This window comes from Quercus lobata, chromosome 10 (assembly GCF_001633185.2).
Source record: "Quercus lobata isolate SW786 chromosome 10, ValleyOak3.0 Primary Assembly, whole genome shotgun sequence".
NCBI classification, from domain to species: Eukaryota; Viridiplantae; Streptophyta; class Magnoliopsida; order Fagales; family Fagaceae; genus Quercus; species Quercus lobata.
Window position 1 is genome coordinate 22,066,831 of NC_044913.1, and position 17,603 is coordinate 22,084,433.

Genomic DNA, 17,603 nt, shown 5'->3' on the forward strand with positions numbered 1-17,603 from the left:
CACAATAATGTTTTGATCGGTATAAGTTATTCTCCTTATCCTATTGTTCTTTTGTGATGAAAAACTAAAAAGGTTACTTATCGTTTTATTTAAATATTGACTTTTGCAAGCAAATGGTTTTTTATTTTTTATTTTTTATTTTTAAATACATACAAAAGGGAAGGAATGATGTCATTAAAGAAAAGAAAAAAAAAGGAGCGAAGGATGCATGTTTATAAAGGTTTGTTAGATTTTAGATTTTTTCCGTTCACTAAAAACCAGCCATGTTCATAGCTTCTTTGGTAAGATCTTATTAGTATAGTTCAATGCTTATACAGTTATACTAGAGAGCTTGAATCCCGCTCACATTCATTCAGATAAGAGAGGGGTACTTTGATTTTGAAGTACAACCATTGGACATAAAAAGGCTTTTTTTTTTATTTTTTTTTATTTTTTTTTCCTTCTTTAGGGGAAAAAAAGAGTCAGAGAGAGAACGTTAATATACAACAGCAATACTTGTGTTTTGCACTTTAAGATGAAATGTAAAAGTGACAAAGAACACTCCAATGAGTGGTGAATAATAGAAAAATGCGTAAAATTTATACTTTTTTACCTAAAAATAACCCATATCAATCAGTATACAATTGTCTAAATTTACAAATTTGTTACAGTAACCATGTAAACCAACACTGATACTATTCAATATCCCAAGGATGAATGAAGAAAGTGAATGATGATTATTGTGTATATAGAAAAAGAAAAAATTAAAAAAAATCAAGAAAAATTGATATTCTAATAATATATAATGTAAAATAGATAATTTGGTATAAGACATTTTAAAAAGTGAGCATGTAAAATAAGTAAAATAGATTCTTATACTAAAATGAGATTAAATTCTATAAGCAAAGCCCAAGTTTTACTCCAATCCCAACACGCCACATCATCATATTACATATTATAAAATAGGCACAATCACACTCAATTAATTCTAATATCTATTTGAAAATCCAACTTAATTGTGAGTTTATTTAGATATTATTATGTGTAGCAGGATGTATTGAGTTTTAAGTAAAAATCTAATATGACAGTCTCTTATTAGATGATGTAAATTTTTGTTTACACCCCATCCTTGCATACTCTAATATTATGCTTTATTAGGAGTATAAGAACCACTTATAGACGAGGGTAAAAAGCAATTGAAAGAATGACCAAATTTTGGTCACGTTTTATACCTTTTCCTTTTCTTTTTTTTTACCCCAAAAGGTTTGAGCTTTATTTATCAGGGGCCAAATGCATCCTAACTAACTCAATTCCAAAAAACAGAACCTAAAATGACCATGTTACCAACTCAACTTGCATCAGTTATGTGAGCCCAATGGTCTGCTTGGATTGAGGATGAGGGAGGGAAAGTAGAGTAGACCAAAAAATAGTTTATTTTCAGCTAACTCTAATCTACTCCCCTTCACTCCCTCTCCTTCCCCCTCCATCCAAACGGGCCATAAAGTGCCCTTTCGTTTACCATGGATTCAAATGTAAGGGCAGTAGACATTTGTAAGCTGTTTCAAGAAAATGATTCTCCCCCCAAATCGTTCACTTGGCAACTCTGCCTTCTTGTAATTGTGCACTTGAAACATAAAAAGATTGAAAAATAAATAAGCACATCATCGCACTCACATACAGAAGATAAAAAAGGGTTGGCTACTCAAAATTCAATCAATATAGGAAGGTTGTAAGGAATATTCTCATCCACAATTTTCTGATAACACGTAAAAATGAATAGTGATGATAGTGTAATCAGACTGTTACTTGAGAAAAGTACAAGCAAGAAACAAAAATAAGTACACGACTAGTGATGTTAAAAGCTCAAGAGTCCATGTTGGGTGCAATAGAAGCGCAGGAATATTGGGGACCAGGAGAGAACCAGATACCCAGCCAATCACAAGAGCACCAAGTCTGTGATGGAGCAAACAAACATGTCAGTATCTAAAAGCAAATGAAAAAGAAAATAGGTTGAAATTTGATAATTTTTTGCTACTATTTGCATGTAACATACCCAATAATGAAGGCCCTGGCCAAGCTCTTTGTTTTCTCGTTGAGGAAATAAATGCAAGCTGCCAAAGAAACTGCGACCTGCATGGAAAGAAATTTTATTTTATTTTTACTTTGTTAATGTGAGTTTAGGGTGGGGGGAGGGTGCAGGGAAAGAAAGCAACAATCTGTGTAGCACATGTTCAAAAATATAATTGCTGTAAGTGAAGGGAAAGAAAGACCATGACAATCCTAGTGCAATGGTGAAAGATGGGAAGATTTGGAATTCAATTCTTATCATTGTCCAAGAAAAGGAGTAGAAGAAACAATCAACAATCACAGAAAAAATATCTTAGAATATCTGAGTCTAGAAGAGAGGGCAGGCATTTGACGATTGCAGCAAGGTTTATCTGAGAGCCTTAAGGTCTGTGTGAAAACAAAGCCATGCTATAGAAGGAACTCGCCATATATCTTTTAAAGTTGAACCATGTTGGCTCATGACATGGATGTGCATTATATTCAAAGAAAGTCCGTTTATATTACTGTTTCCAGCACCTTCTGGTTTAACTTCTTGTTGCTTTACATAGATGACAAACCATGATAAATCTTAAAAGCTTTCCTTTTCTTTTTAATCAAAGATCCCTAAAATCTAAATCCTGTAGCCCACCTATTCTAGATTGTAGTTCACCCTAATTTCAAAATAAAGGGCTGTCTCATCACCTAATTATTTTGTTCCCAAATAGTTTTTACAAACGTACTAATTCCTACAAGACAAGCTTGGATATGCCTGAGGATCAGTAGATGGTCCACCAAGGTGACTGCCCAAAACCCTACACAATGGATTAAAATGACCTTTTTTTTTTTTATAAAAGAAAAGAAAAGAATGGTTAGCTGATCTTCCCTTACACCAGGATAATGTCAATCTAATGAGGCGAGTTCAGCATCCATTAACCCCATGCAATGCCATTGGTTTTTTTCCAGTTTTCAACAATTTGAACACCATTTGATTGCATGACATCAAACTAGCAGTTATCAATTGCTCCACATTTTATTAAGGCAGCTTATTTGGATAAAATACTTGATTACAGAGACAAGCAAGTTAAAACTGCCCTCCAATTCATAGAACTGGACATAATCGGAAGGGAAGATATCACTTTGACCCAAAAAATGATGCATTGTTCCTATAAGGTTCCATTTGAAATAAAAAAAGAAAATCAAGACAGAAAATATAGAACAAACCTGGAAAGCAGGTCCACCCTCAGCTGAATTCATGATACTCCAGCCACCCATAAATGCAAACAGGAACAATCTTCTAAAAATGACGTCAGTTGGAGGAAGTTCCACAAAATTGAGCAAGTTCTTAATCCAAGGTGGAGATTCTTCTACTTTCTTCTTCAACTTGGTTTTCAAATTAATCTTGGTTTTCTTCCTCTGTTGGAAACTGTCCATCAGTATTTTCTCAAATGCAGCTTCTATTGATTCTGCACTTCTCTCATGGCCAGAATATTGCTCCAAAAGAAAATTGCGCGAGCCCCAAATTTCTTCCTCAGAGGCATCACGGCTAATACCAAGGCGTCTATAAGGATCCCACACTCTCGTTCGAGGAAATTTTTGGACGTTACCTACAGAAAAATGAAAATAAAATAAAATTAGGATACATCCTTTGATGTAATCAACAGTTGGGCATTATAGAGAGATAGCAGAAACAAGTGAAACTGCAACATGTTACAAGCATATAAAATTATATAACTAAGGGCTGCAAATTTTAGAGCAAAATTATCAATGGTTCACACACAAATAACATGCCTCAACAATTGCAAATTTCAATTTACAAAAATACCTTGAACTCTTCCATTCCACCAGGAAATGAGAGAATTACGTACAGGAGTAATGCAAATCAAGTTGAAAAATAAGAGGATATATACACTTAACTGCTAGGAACCATCAAGGTAAAATAGATTATGTTGCACTTTTGTTATATGGTATACCATTCCCCATAATTGCAATACAACTTAACAGACCAGAGAAGGCAAGTAAAGTTTTTGAAAAATGTGAATATATTGAAGATGCTACTAACTTTTTATTGACCCATAGGGGTCGTCAAAGAAAAGAGTTATAACATATGCCCTGAATATCTCCCCTTAGCTTCCCATTGCAGTCCAATTCTTAAAGCCTTATGAAGTATCATTACTTCAGACCCTAAATAGTGGAAGTGAAACTAATTTACTCAACCCAAATCCATCATTTCATTCCCAAATATAGGGTCCACTTTATGTGAGACGAAAGTGAATCAACGACAAATTCAAGGAATAATAACCTAAAACTCATCATTTGTGAACAATCATCCGGAAGATACATAAAATTGATTTCATAATCACAAGCAAAAAAAACCCATTGCGGGAAAAGACCCACTTAAGCCATTTTCCTCCTCTACAATTACAATCATCAAAGTGGCTAACATAAACATTCATACCACACATACATATTTACAAGATAATTCATAGTTTCCATGACCAGAAAAATTTTCCCGGTAAACCAAAATTATATCCCAGTAAAACAAACAGTGTTTACTGCTTTTAAAGTTTATACTCCTTAAAAAATTAAAATTAAGACTTTTCATGGAAAGACAAAAATGATTTGATTATCTAAAATTGAATTGTATAGATACCTCCGAATGGTGTATCCACAGCACATCTAGGGCTTGCAAAATTGGCGAAATGCGCTCTTGGGTTCTTCGTATTGCCGCGGAAGAAACTGCAAAATCCCACAAAATGAAAATAAGATACTAGAGAAAAGATTTGGGGATTTGATTGGAGAGAGAGAGAGAGAGAGACTTACGGTTTAGGAGGAAGGAATGGAGTAGAGAGAGGAGTAGTAGTAGGATTAGAGAGGAAGAGGGAAGCCATGATGTGTTAATTGTTGAAGTGTTAACAGACAAAACCCTAATTCTAATTGGACGCCATTCAAGCTTTCTTAATTCTTATCGCTGTGATGTGATGTGATGTGAGTTGAGACTCCAATGCCGCCTTCGGGTAGCTGGAGAGTGGAGAGCTCTAGAACTCATATTTTGGGGGACCTGTGGTTTTAAGCCACACAGTCACACGAAATTAAAAAAAAAAAATTACAAAGATAAAAATAAAAATTATATATATATATATATATATAAGTTTTTTTTTGGGGGGGCTGAATCTGACTGATTTCAAATTTTTTTTTTTTTATTTAAATAAATGTTGGGAACCTTAAAAAAAAGGGTACTTCTGAATTCTGAAACTATTTGTTTGAAACGAATTTAGATGAAAATTGTAAGAGAAAAAATGTTGAGAAGGTAAGATAATAAGGAATGAAGAAAGTTTGGTGTCTAATTGCACTAGACCCATTGGGATGATGTTATGTCAACCGGATGGGTCTCTAATGCAAATGAAAACAAGATCAAATTCAAGTCCAAAATGATAAATAAATAAATAAATAAAAAAAAAATTTTTATCAAGGGTTGTAATTTATCAAATTAAAAAGATTTTTACCTTTCAATCTAAGTCATAATAAATGCTATTGCACCTCTATCTCAATCCATCTCAAATAAGCTCATTCTTCATTAAGTGAGATAAATCTTTTTCTTCTAAAAAAAAAAACCCACTTATTTAACCTTCTTTATTTCATTTTTTTCCTTTTTTTTTTATAAAGATAAGTGATAATTCAAAGAAGTGTCAAATTCAACATTAAAAAATGTCTGTAAATATGAATGGAATAGGTTATTGGTTGCTTTAATTATTACTTTGTAAAATTCTTATTTGTTTTCTTAATTTATTTATTTTATTTTTATGAATCATTTGTGTTTATACCAAATGTTGAAAGTTTGAACCATAGTTTTGTTCAAGAATCAAGTCAATGGCGAATAAAGGGTGTTGGTGAAGATAGAAGATTAGCTGACCTCTTTGAAGTTTGAACATTAGTTAGGGTGGTAAGCTTAATAAATAGTTAATGCATGGGCATTATGAGCTTCTTGTTTGAAAAAGAACATACTACAATTACTCACTTGGCTGATTATGTGTCAGACCAGAGGTGCTTTAAATAGTTCAAATTCAATCCAATCAACCATGATGGTCATTTGACTCATTTCTATCGTATTGCCTTGACTTGGAAGAAACAGAAAAACCATAAATCATATACTGCTTGATTAGCTCTGTGGCCAACTTCTTATGTCCTTCTTCTATTTACCTCCAAAGAACACATTTTATGCTGTTTTGAGGAACAAAATCAGATCCATGTATATTCTGAGAATATCTATGTTACTATTTTTTATTTAGAGTAGAGCTGCTGAGTTTGAAGTTTGAACCACCAAAAAATGTAGAAAAAGTCCCAATATATAAGTCTCTCCTTTTGCATTATTCATTCAATCTAGTTTATTTTTTGTTCATATTTCGTGGGATAGAGACCCTTGTACATAGTTATTTTACACTTTAACAGAGCCTGAATATACCAGACAAAAGTGAATTCATCAAGAATAACATACATCCATCCTTCATAACTTAGGATTTCGGTCACCTTGAGCAAGTTCCTGCCTCAAAACCCTTCTCATAACCTTATTTGATGCTGTCCTTGGAAGAGAGGAGAGACGCACAACTTGAGAAACCTACGCAATTGAGTTTACAAGTTAGCATGTTTCTCTAAAATGTGTCCCATATTTTAACAGAAAGGGCAGCTGTGTGCAGAGCAAAAATCAATACCCTGAATAAAGGATTTAGTTTTTTCTGCACTGCTGAGTTGAAAGATATCCTCAACTGATTTAAGTCAGCCGTCGTGTTTTCTGAATCCTTGAATACAACAGCAATTACCAACTGCTCAGGCCCTCCTCCAGAAGGAGGCACCCCAATGGCAGCTGTCTCAAGGACACTGTTATCAGCTGCATTACATATGCGTTCAATTTCAACAGAACTCACCTGCCCAAACAGAAGGGAACACATAATTTCATTGATAAAGATGTAATTCAGAAATGCATCCAACTAATATATTTATCCCTATACAAGGCAAGTGTTCTGAATAAACATGAAGGACAACATTAACAAAATATCCATTATATCTTGTATCTCTCAAAAATGTGCAGGGGTCAAGCATCATAGTTTCTAAAGCAAAAGATCTTGATTTTTCTTATACTTTTATTATTATTAATTATTGACATATGTAGGAGGCACACCATATTTTGTGCATGATACTAATGAAAGAAAAATGGAGGGGGGGAGACCATAGTTATTTGAGAAAAAAAAACCTTAAATTTGACTACCTAGAAGCAACCTATTGTTTGTGTGTGATACTAACACCAAAAATAGTAATTTATGTGTCAACAGAACTCAGAGAAATAAGGAAAGAAAATCACTCTACTCACTCCCTTGCTAATATGAATGAACATAAACATGAACGACAATTCCAACCTGTGAAAAGGTATCACACATGACACTACCGGTATATCAACAAAAAAATTTATTGATGCTTTATAGAAAATTTAGAAAAATCTTGAGAACAAAATTGTTAAGAAAACAGTAAGATTTAGAAGTTTCTCTAACAGAAAGGCATGATGCAGTTCTCCTGAATATTTCTGAATTCATCAACGAGTATTGTTTTCCCAAGTGTCCAAATATTTGTCAAATTAAATTTAACAATAGTGTTGCATCAGTAAGCAAATCATATTCCATTAGACACTGTGTGTACCTTGATACCTCCAAGATTCATTGTATCATCTGCACGACCATGTGCATGATAGTATCCTCTAGATGTACGCTCAAACACATCCCCATGCCTCCGTAATACCTGCATAAGAAAATCCAACTGCTTCAAGAAGCCTAGACACTAAACTATTATGAAGAAGGAGAAGAATTCACTTACCCTTCCTTTCCAAAGGGGCATTCCCTTAAAGTAGACATCATGATGGTCAGCATTCAGCAGTTTATTAGAACCCCCAAACATGAGGGGACCAAGTGCCAATTCACCAATCCCTGGTACATTCTCTGGCTAAAACAGACAAAGATGACAGGATTATTTTAATTACATTGTATTAAAGTACGATAAAAAAAAGGATGAACTACAAATTCATCAAGATGATTAAACCTTTCTCCCCCTTAAAAATAAGGTTATTTGGTTCTTACAATGGGATAACCATCACTGCCAAGAATAAACAAACTGCAACCCATAGCCGGTGTGCTAAAAGCAGCCAATGATTGAGCCTGCAAAAATGAACCAGTAATAAATCCACCACCAATCTCCGTGCCACCACAATATTCAATGATAGGCTTGTAGCATGCTCTCCCCATCAGCCATAGGTATTCATCAACATTAGATGCCTCACCAGTGGAGCCAAAGCAACTGCCACATTTCAAAATTACAAACACAGCTTGAAACATCCAAATTTGAGATAAAAATCCATAGTTGCGCAACCTAACTTCATCTAAATATAATACACAAGTAGAAACGCACATACACTTATATGGTACTTTAACAAGATGAAGGGTCATAACTGCAAGTTAACGTACCGGATGGCAGACCAATCATAGCCAGCCATACAATTTGTACTTTTCCATGCCCGAACAATACTTGGGATGACACCAAGCATAGTCACTTTAGCATCCTGCGTGAAAGTATTCCATTTGGGGAAATTATAAATAATCAAATCCAGAATACTCTAATAATAAAACATGTAGCATAAATGTTATGAACCTCTAAACATATAGCAATAAATGCTACTTCAACATCCTATGAGTTACACAAATTTCCTTTCAAAGTCCTCAACCAATTAGTTTTTTTTTTTTTTGTTTTTTTGGGAAAGGGGGGGTGGGGGGATGTTAAAAAGAAGCGGTTTAAACATACAAAAGTAGGAAAAATTTAAGGAATACTATATACATGGTCCAGACCACAGGAGAGGTAAAAGTTGCCTCTCTGACACCCCCTTAACAACAGCATTCATATGTTGCTAAAACTGCACCGATTCATGACTTTTCCATGCTCGTCAAAAATCAATGCATGGAATGAAGAGTTGTTCTATTAATATTTATTATATCTTTAATTTAGTGATTTCTGATTGGATAAAGTTTAACTACAAAATTGGTTGTAACTTAAGACTATAATCTTACTTAATAAAATAAATATTACTACATATTTTGAAAATCTAACCATTAAATTAAATGTTCTTTACACTCTTTACACGCATGTCAAGTTTTGTGTCAATTGGATATTATTTATCATATAATCTATAAACTTATATTTTATGTATAATTTTAAACTACAAAAACTTGCAATTTAAACAATTTATTAATAACATAGTAATTGATCTTTAATTTTCTAAATATATTTCAAGTATGGAAGATATAGGAAGAAAATGTAATCCAACAGTGGATTTGTCAAAATTTACCTAAAACAAAAAAATATTGAGTAATATTATAGCCTAAGGCTACAACAAATTTTGTAGCTAAATTTTGGGTGAATTTAGCTAAAGCACCACCCTCCCCCAAAAAGATATTCTTAAAAAGCCAAAGCACCAACCTCCCCCCCCAAAAACAAGAGGGAAAAAATATACAAATTTTAAATAAATAAAAAATGAAAATCTGTCACCTTATACTTTAATGTACTTAAATCTCAAAGTTAGAATTGGATGCCTTCTCATCATATTAGTTGCACATATTTATAATGAGGTGATTGACATATTATGGCACTAACAAATATAACACTTTGGGTAACTCTGTATAAAACTAAGAAGTTAGAAAAGTATGAAAATCCACAGATGAGAAAAAAGAACTTAGAACAAGCCTATTAGCTAAACATAATTCAAAATTTCACCTGAACAAACTTGGCAAAGCCAGAGCTAAGGGGAGATCCATTATACAATGCCATGGAAGCCCCATTTAACAATGATGCATATACTAGCCAAGGACCCATCATCCACCCAAGATTGGTGGGCCAAGCAACGACATCACCTTTATGGATATCCAAGTGGCACCATGCATCTGCAGCAGCTTTCAAAGGTGTTGCACTGGTCCAAGGAATTGCCTTTGGCTCCCCTAAAACAGAAAATAAGTGCAGTTAAGCATTTGAGCTGTCGCCCGTTTTGAAGGCAGAGTTAATTTAGTATTAGAACCAAATCAATTATTTTCCCCAATTGTGCTCTATTTTTCCCTTAAAAAACACTTACAGGTTCCACGCATTCCATAATGATGGAATCTGTATGCACATGTTCAAACTATAAAATGCTCCTGCCTACAGAGATGTGAGACTCTCATAGTTAACCTTTTCTGTCAGATTCCTCAGTTATTAGCCAAATCAGCTAGAATTTTTCCTCTAGTTCTTAATCCTCTTGATAAGATATGAAGAGAAGAGCTGCACAACCTTTATTCCAGACCATCAAGGTCCTTTCTGCTAAACTTTTATTTGCTTAAACACTTGTAAAGTACCACTAAAAACTGGTTGATTTGATAATTAGCAAACTCCTTAAATACATATTTTAACATCAAATCTTCAAAGCACATGATTAATCTATTTATTTTTCTCATTTCCACACCACTCTTGCATTTGTATTCTTCAACCTTTGTTCTCTTTCCTTTTTTTTTTTAATAATTATTTTTAAATAACTTATTTGCACCCTTTGAACAAAAAGGACTCTCAGCTAGTCTTAAATTCTAATGAGACCTCATTAAGGCAAAAGGCTTTGAATGAACTAGCAAAAAATTTGTTAAAACCCACTTGAGAGAGAAACTAACAGACTTACACCAGCAAAACAACAATATCCATCAGATTAAAAGCAACTGGCAGAAATCTCTTCAAGTTCAGAAGTCATTCATATTAAAGGTTACTTTTATCAAACTTCCTATTCATACTTTCTCTATCAAATCTTATACACTTTAAGTGTCCATTCTGTTCTGATGTATGCACAAGCTAAAAAGTAATTGATCAAGACCACCTGAAACCAATATATTTTTGACACTCCAATATTAAAAAATCATGCTGGGCAGTCACTAGGAAGAGACTGTGTCATCCAGTATGATGAAATGCCTCCCAGTTATGAGCCATCAAGAAATTTTGACTATTCAAAAGTTCATATGACTTTCAAGTTGTGGCACCAATTTTTATTTTATGCAGGATGAAGATTGGCACCCAAATTAAATTCGAAACCTTTGAATTGACAAACGCTTAAATATTTGGTCCTTCTAGAAAATTCCATTTTGCAATGTTAAAAATGAAATAAAAATATAAAGAAAGCTTTATCTTTTTAAGTTACCTGTAGTTCCAGATGAGAAAAGGATGTTTGTAAATGCTTCTACTGGTTGTTCTACAGCAGCAAATTCACACTCTCTGCCCATTTGATATGAAACATGATTGTTGTAAGAATATTACTCAAGCATTTTTGAAAATATACATTGGATGATTTTTTTTTTTACCTAATGAGCGGATAAATATGATGTGAAGTGCATTCAATACACTAATATAAAAAAAAAATTAACTGGTTGATGAAACAATTTATGGGGAAGCTAACCAAAGCAGAAAGAGAAATATAAATACATACATACAGACATATATATATATATGCACAAAACCCTATTTGAATAACGTCCAGTGTCTTTTGGTTCAAATGTTAAATATATAGCCTTAGTTACTTAAGTGATGTGTGTGCGTGTGTGTATATCAAGTTTGCCCTTTCCAAACTGTAAAGCATGGAGTAGTATAACAATTCAAGACAGAAGAACTTCATGCTTGAATACAAGCTATATGTATTTTATTCTTAGATTTGAAAATAAGAAAGAAGCACCCCCAGAGCAAGAGGAGGAGGAGGAGGAGGGGGGAGGGGGGGGACCCCCGGGGGGGGGGGGAGGGGGTGGCAATAGATGCTCTCTAAAAACTAAAAAGACAACATAAATCAAATATTACTATGAAGTGCATACTTGAAATGTTTAACTCTTCCTAGAAAATCATGCCAAGAAATGTCGCCATCCCGCAATTTCATACTAAAGCTAGAACCTCTGGCGGGAATAACAACTGCCATTGGTGACTGAGCCTCCACAATTCTACTGCAGGACTGAAAAAACACTGTGAGGTTGATTGTCCTAGCAAATAGAAAAAGTAGATAGTTAGATCATATAGTAGGACAATCAAAGCTTCACCTGTACAAGGGTATACTTTTGTCACCACGAATAATCAAATCCTGACAAAATGGAAAGAGAAAAATTATGAAGAATTAAGATGATGAAGCAAGGATTGCATAAAATCTTTGACACACACATGCACTAAAAACATGTGGCTCAACAAGATGCACATTCTTGATCCGAAAGTGATAAGTTCAACAGCTTATAAACATATCATCTTACTGAACTCTGACATATCTTAATGCAAAACTCATAGATATAGTGCCTTGAGTTGCAGAGAACTTATTCAAGTAAAATATGCATTTGAAAATGGAATAAGAGCATAATGTTCCAGAAAATATATTTAAAAAAAAAAAAAAGCTCCAAAAAATACTTGCAAACATTTTTTGCTTAGACATTGTTCAGCAAAGACAAATCCATAAAAACAAAAATTCAAGATGAAATGTTTGAAAAGAGAAAAGAGCAATAACCTGAGTAAATATGGCTCTTGCTTCTGATATTTTCAGCCTTGTTGATATTTCACGTGGAGCAAAACTATCAGCTATCGACACAACTACATAGCCAGCCAAAACAATAGCTAGGTAGATAACCACAGAACTGACATTCATTGGCATATCAATTGCAATTGCAGATCCTTTGTCCAAACCCAGTGTTTTGATTGCATGTGCAACTAACCTACGTATTATAGTGCCAACAGAATCCTTGAGTTTCAAATGTTTAAAGATTTAAAGTTTGCAAGTAAACAAATTGAAGAATACATCTCTGAAAACCTTAAAACAGAAAAATATGCTACTCTTCCACAGTATAAAGCCAGCAAATTTACTCTAGAAATAGATGAATTTAACCATAGAAGTTCACCATCTAAGCCTTCTTACTGCTTCAGTTAAACATATACAGTTAGTCATTTACTTATTAGCTTGAGGAGCATAACTTGACAAACTTCATAATTATGAGATGAAAATGGAGCTTTTAGAACCACCTAATTAGAGAATGCTTAAAGCTATCGTGCCATTAGAAGATCAAGCTTTTATGTTTGCTGATGTTAAATAACATCAATGCTCCCACAAAAAGCAAAATGGCATTAGTTAAATATGACCTGTCACTGAACTTACATTGACCTACACATGACTTTTCAACACCAAAACAGATGTGAGAATCAAGCAGTGCCTCTGGAACTCAATTTTTGATATTCCCTAATGCAGATTAAAGCACAAGCTATAAATGTGCACTATATAAGAGGACTTGAATGAATGCATCAGTAACATATAAGTCATACATGATCTGCACTGCAAAATTTAGAGAGATAAGTACAAATCAAAAAACACTTGTAAAATATCATTGCAAAATACATATTAACGTTTAATCAGGTAATAATGATGGCTTAACATCCGAGTAAGCGCAAGATGAGAAAAGGTACAAAAAATATGCTGTAGAAAATAGAGAGAAGACCTTAGTATGCATAACACAAAAGCAGGCTGCATGTTCACACACATTGCACACCATCAGTCTGCAAGAAGAGGCTATTACAATGACATCCAATGATGCCATACTACCTGTAATAAGTTGTTCTGAACAAATTTGGATGTATATATTCTGCACTGCAGAATAGTGGGCACGCCAAAAACAATACGTACTTAAAGCCATATAAATATACTAACAAGTTATTTGCAGCATGTAGATATCAGTGTATGTCTATTTTCCATGATTACAAGATGTGCCAGTTAACACAGCATCAAAAACATTTTTCAAAGAATTTAATTAGCATCAGACAACCTAATTATAGTAAGATATCACAATGACTTCAACCAGAAAAATTGAGTAGGATTAAAAGTAGCATACCAAACCTCTGCACGAAATTCCCGGACGGTTATCCTATTTACAGGCAAAATATCATCCCCTTCATCACGCCATATTACTGCTATATCCTCCAAACTTCTCTTGCTATTTAAACTCAAGCAATTCTCCGCTGGATTCAAATAAGCTCCAGGAAGCCACTGACCACCTGGGTATGACGAATGGCTTTCCCCAAATGGACTATCCCGTAAGATACATTGGGGAGGTACAGAAAAAGATATGCTCATTTCATCCAAAACAGTTTTCCAATAAACCTAACAAATAAAGGAGAGGAAGCTAGATATATGAAATTGCTCACCATCCAAATTCATGCAAAATTATAAATAAATATATAAAGGCAACCTTGCTATGTTACTAGTACTACCTCAGGGTTTGAGACTGAAAATTCCTGCAAGTCAGAGAAGCTTGATATGGGATCTTTATATTTTGAACCCAAAAACTCTTTTCCCCGCCTCTCCAATAGCTGGCCAACATTTGTTAAGATTGCAGTTCCGCTGGTGATGCAACAACCAGCAGTCACACGTAAGGAAATCTATGTCCATAAAATTTCTTTTTCACTAGGAATATAAAAAAACAACTGTAAATTTCATATATATATATATATATATATACACAGTACCACAGTTACATTATACATACAACAACAACAACAAAGCCTTAGTATCTAAAGTTTAAAATCAGCTATGGATTGTCAACAGACTAATTGGAATATTATACACTTATATACATAGATTTAAAAATTCATAAACCCATGGTTTCAGATTCATACATAAACACATTGCACAAACTTTTAATATTTGTCTACTTTGTAGTTGATGGATAAAATTTTCACTACCCCTACTTGTTTTTTTTTCCAGTCAATTTCCCAAATTTAAGGATTTTTATCTATATGTTTACTTTGACTATTTTTACATGTAGTTTAGACAAAATTCTTTTGGCTTCAACTATTTAATAAGGAATTTTTCGAGAAATAATAATATAGATACAGATATAGATATAATCTTTTGTCTCTTCATTATGATATAGATACACAAATTACACAACTTAATTGTTTGCCAATGCACGAAAAGTTATATATATATATATATATATATATATATATAAAAGGAAATTGTGTCTCAATCTTTGGCCAAACTATTCCACTCTCTTCATGGACTGATAATATGGTGGATTGAATTTGAAACTCCAGGTTTATGGGTTTACGCCACATTTCAGACCAATGAGTCCACCACTGGGTACCTCGCGGCCAGTGGCAAAGCTAGAATTTCAGTTCGAAAGGCAAGATTAAAAGACAAGATTGAAAGTAATATTAATTTAAATATTATTAATCGCTGTTAATAACAAAATTAATAAACAATTATAGACTAATAATACAATATAAATTGAGAAAATAAATCAATATAAAAGTGTGATAAATATAGCAATATACTTGCAAAGTTGTATTCTCATGGTGTTGAATGCTCTTAAAAATTTATGCAAAATTCAACATTTATTTCTATATTTTTTTTATGGCCCGTTTGGATTGAGTGAGAAGGGAGGGGGAGTGGAGGAGAGTAGATTTGGCTGAAACTAAACTAATTTTGGGTCAATTTTACTTTTCTTTACTTTACTCCCCTCCCTCCCCTCAATCCAAACAGACAGTTAAGTATCTATAGCAAAAATAAAGTGTTTGAAAGTTGAAATTGTGAAAAAAGTTAAAATAGAAGAGAAAAAGATTAGTGGAGGCTAAGGTTTTAGTTTGATACAAAGGACATAAATATAATTTTTTTTTTTAAATTATAAAAGAGCACTCGAAAAAAAAAAAACACACAATTTAATCTACTAATTTGCCTGAAAATCATGAGTACATACCATATGAACATTTCAGCATATCAATGATTACCATAAAGTCAAGAACATCTGAACTGAAAGAAGTATATCCAAACTTGATATGATAATAAGAGGAGTGAGAGAGAGAGATTACGGGTCGGGTATCCAAGCAGGCGGGTCAGCGCCGTAGCCATTGTAGCAACCGTAATACATCATCTGGTGAAGAGAGAAAGGAAGGTCAGGGCTGAGGACACGCTCGCAGATACTCCGCCACGTGTCCGGCGTGTCGGCTCCATAATTCCTCACGATCTCCGTTAGCTTCTCGTGGATTCTCTCAGCGACTCCCGCCGCTGCAACAGTTCCAACCTCTTTTTCTATGTCCGACCTCGTGATTCGGTCTAGAGCTTTGTAACCCATTATTCATTCAATTTTTCTCTCTCTTTCTCTCACACACACACACACAAACACAGAGTCGAAATTGCAGAGCGATGAGCCAGTAGTAGATGATGATGGTCGGAGTTTTGTTTATTTATTTTACGTTGGTGTTTTGTCATTTTGTATTTCTTTTTTCTTTTTTTTTTCTGTTCTTTTTTTATTCTTATCTAGTAGTCGATGTTACAGCTGTGCTGTAGTCTGTTTTCTATTTTTTTTTTGAGAAAGATGTGCTGTACTCTGTTAGAAGACTTTAAAGTACCATAGAAAAGTCGTGGAACCATATAGTACAACTAACGAGGGTCCGTTAAATGAGACAGTTATAACATAGTATTAATATTCTGGTGGTTTGGTAACGTTATTTTAATAATGTTGTTTGTATTTTTTTAAAATACGTGTGGGTGAAAAAATATGTGAAAATACATATAATATTATTTAAAAATTGAAAATATGTGTTTAAACACATGAACCAAATGGGCATTTTCCATTTCTTTTTTAACACAATATTATTGTATATTTGTTATACAAATACTACATCCATAGTATGTTACATTTTGCCCACTTATATTAAAAATATGAATAGATTTGTATTTTTATTACCTTTTATGTCTCTTTTCTCTTAAAACATAAAACACTAAAAAAATCAAGAGAAAATAAGATCTAAAAGCTAGGTTTTATAGAATTTAAAATCTAATTTTTAGATCTTTTTTCTCTAACCTTTGGAGGTATTTATTGTCCAATGCTTCAAGTCTAAGAGTCTTCATGTTTCAAAGAAGATTTATCCTTCATATTTCTCAAAAAAAAAAAAAAAAATAGTAAACAAGATTTACACTAACTTTTAAATTTTTTTTATAAATAATGCTAGGGACACAAAAATTATACAAAACATTTTTCATAATAATTAAGTTGGCATATTTCACTGCTACAAAACTTTTTACCTAGAATGAGTAATGTTTAAATAAGTTTGTTATCAAGTTTTTTTTTTATTTTATATTATTTATCATTAATATCCATGCCATAATTGTTATATTATTAAATGTAAAATATGAAAATTTCTTGTTAAACCTTTTTTTTTTTTTTGGCTTGAGTCATGCTTAAACATTTAGCATTGTCGATGTCGATGGACTAATTAGAAGTTGGCCTCTAATCTTTTTCAAAAAAAAAATAAATATAGAAAGTGAGAAGTTGGCCAAGTAGTTGGGATTTGGAATTGCATAGTTGATTGGTTCAAAATTCATTTTCAAACATGATGCAGTTAGCAAAGTTCGGTAGAAGGTAGAACATGTATATTAGACATCATATTATAACTCAACTATGTTCACTTGAAACTTGTTGAGGAATACATTGCAATTACATGAAGGAGCATCCTTTGCATGAGTTTTT

At 33.2% G+C, this 17,603-nt stretch overlaps 2 protein-coding genes across 2 annotated transcripts; both read right to left on the reverse strand.

The window, feature by feature from the left end:
• Window positions 1-1,658: 1,658 nt before the first annotated feature.
• On the reverse strand, window positions 1,659-5,108 carry LOC115962545 (protein CHAPERONE-LIKE PROTEIN OF POR1, chloroplastic). Its single transcript, XM_031081398.1, has 5 exons — window positions 4,846-5,108; window positions 4,676-4,761; window positions 3,247-3,629; window positions 2,033-2,109; window positions 1,659-1,932 (listed from the first exon to the last, which is right to left on the reverse strand). The coding sequence occupies exons 1-5, from the start codon at window positions 4,911-4,913 to the stop codon at window positions 1,782-1,784; spliced, it is 765 nt and encodes a 254-aa protein (XP_030937258.1). The 5' UTR covers window positions 4,914-5,108; the 3' UTR covers window positions 1,659-1,781.
• A 1,242-nt stretch (window positions 5,109-6,350) lies between these two features.
• On the reverse strand, window positions 6,351-16,351 carry LOC115963696 (probable acyl-activating enzyme 17, peroxisomal). The gene is made up of 14 exons (XM_031082814.1): window positions 15,943-16,351; window positions 14,344-14,473; window positions 13,965-14,233; window positions 12,596-12,800; window positions 12,144-12,184; window positions 11,925-12,050; window positions 11,264-11,337; window positions 9,829-10,049; window positions 8,529-8,623; window positions 8,145-8,361; window positions 7,885-8,010; window positions 7,711-7,809; window positions 6,732-6,944; window positions 6,351-6,637 (listed from the first exon to the last, which is right to left on the reverse strand). The coding sequence occupies exons 1-14, from the start codon at window positions 16,203-16,205 to the stop codon at window positions 6,527-6,529; spliced, it is 2,190 nt and encodes a 729-aa protein (XP_030938674.1). The 5' UTR covers window positions 16,206-16,351; the 3' UTR covers window positions 6,351-6,526.
• Between the last annotated feature and the right edge of the window lie 1,252 nt (window positions 16,352-17,603).

Bases quoted from the DNA above. Each gene is read 5' to 3' on its own strand.
- LOC115962545 (XM_031081398.1), bottom strand. From the start codon at position 4,913: ATGGCTTCCCTCTTCCTCTCTAATCCTACTACTACTCCTCTCTCTACT. The intron at 4,762-4,845 runs GTAAGTCTCTCT...GGGATTTTGCAG, and splicing joins CCATTCCTTCCTCCTAAACC to TTTCTTCCGCGGCAATACGA. The intron at 1,933-2,032 runs GTATGTTACATG...GCTCCATCACAG, and splicing joins GCCAGGGCCTTCATTATTGG to ACTTGGTGCTCTTGTGATTG.
- LOC115963696 (XM_031082814.1), bottom strand. From the start codon at position 16,205: ATGGGTTACAAAGCTCTAGACCGAATCACGAGGTCGGACATAGAAAAA. The intron at 14,474-15,942 runs GTAATCTCTCTC...TTGCATCACCAG, and splicing joins CCTGCTTGGATACCCGACCC to CGGAACTGCAATCTTAACAA. The intron at 6,638-6,731 runs GTATTGATTTTT...TCAATTGCGTAG, and splicing joins AACTAAATCCTTTATTCAGG to GTTTCTCAAGTTGTGCGTCT.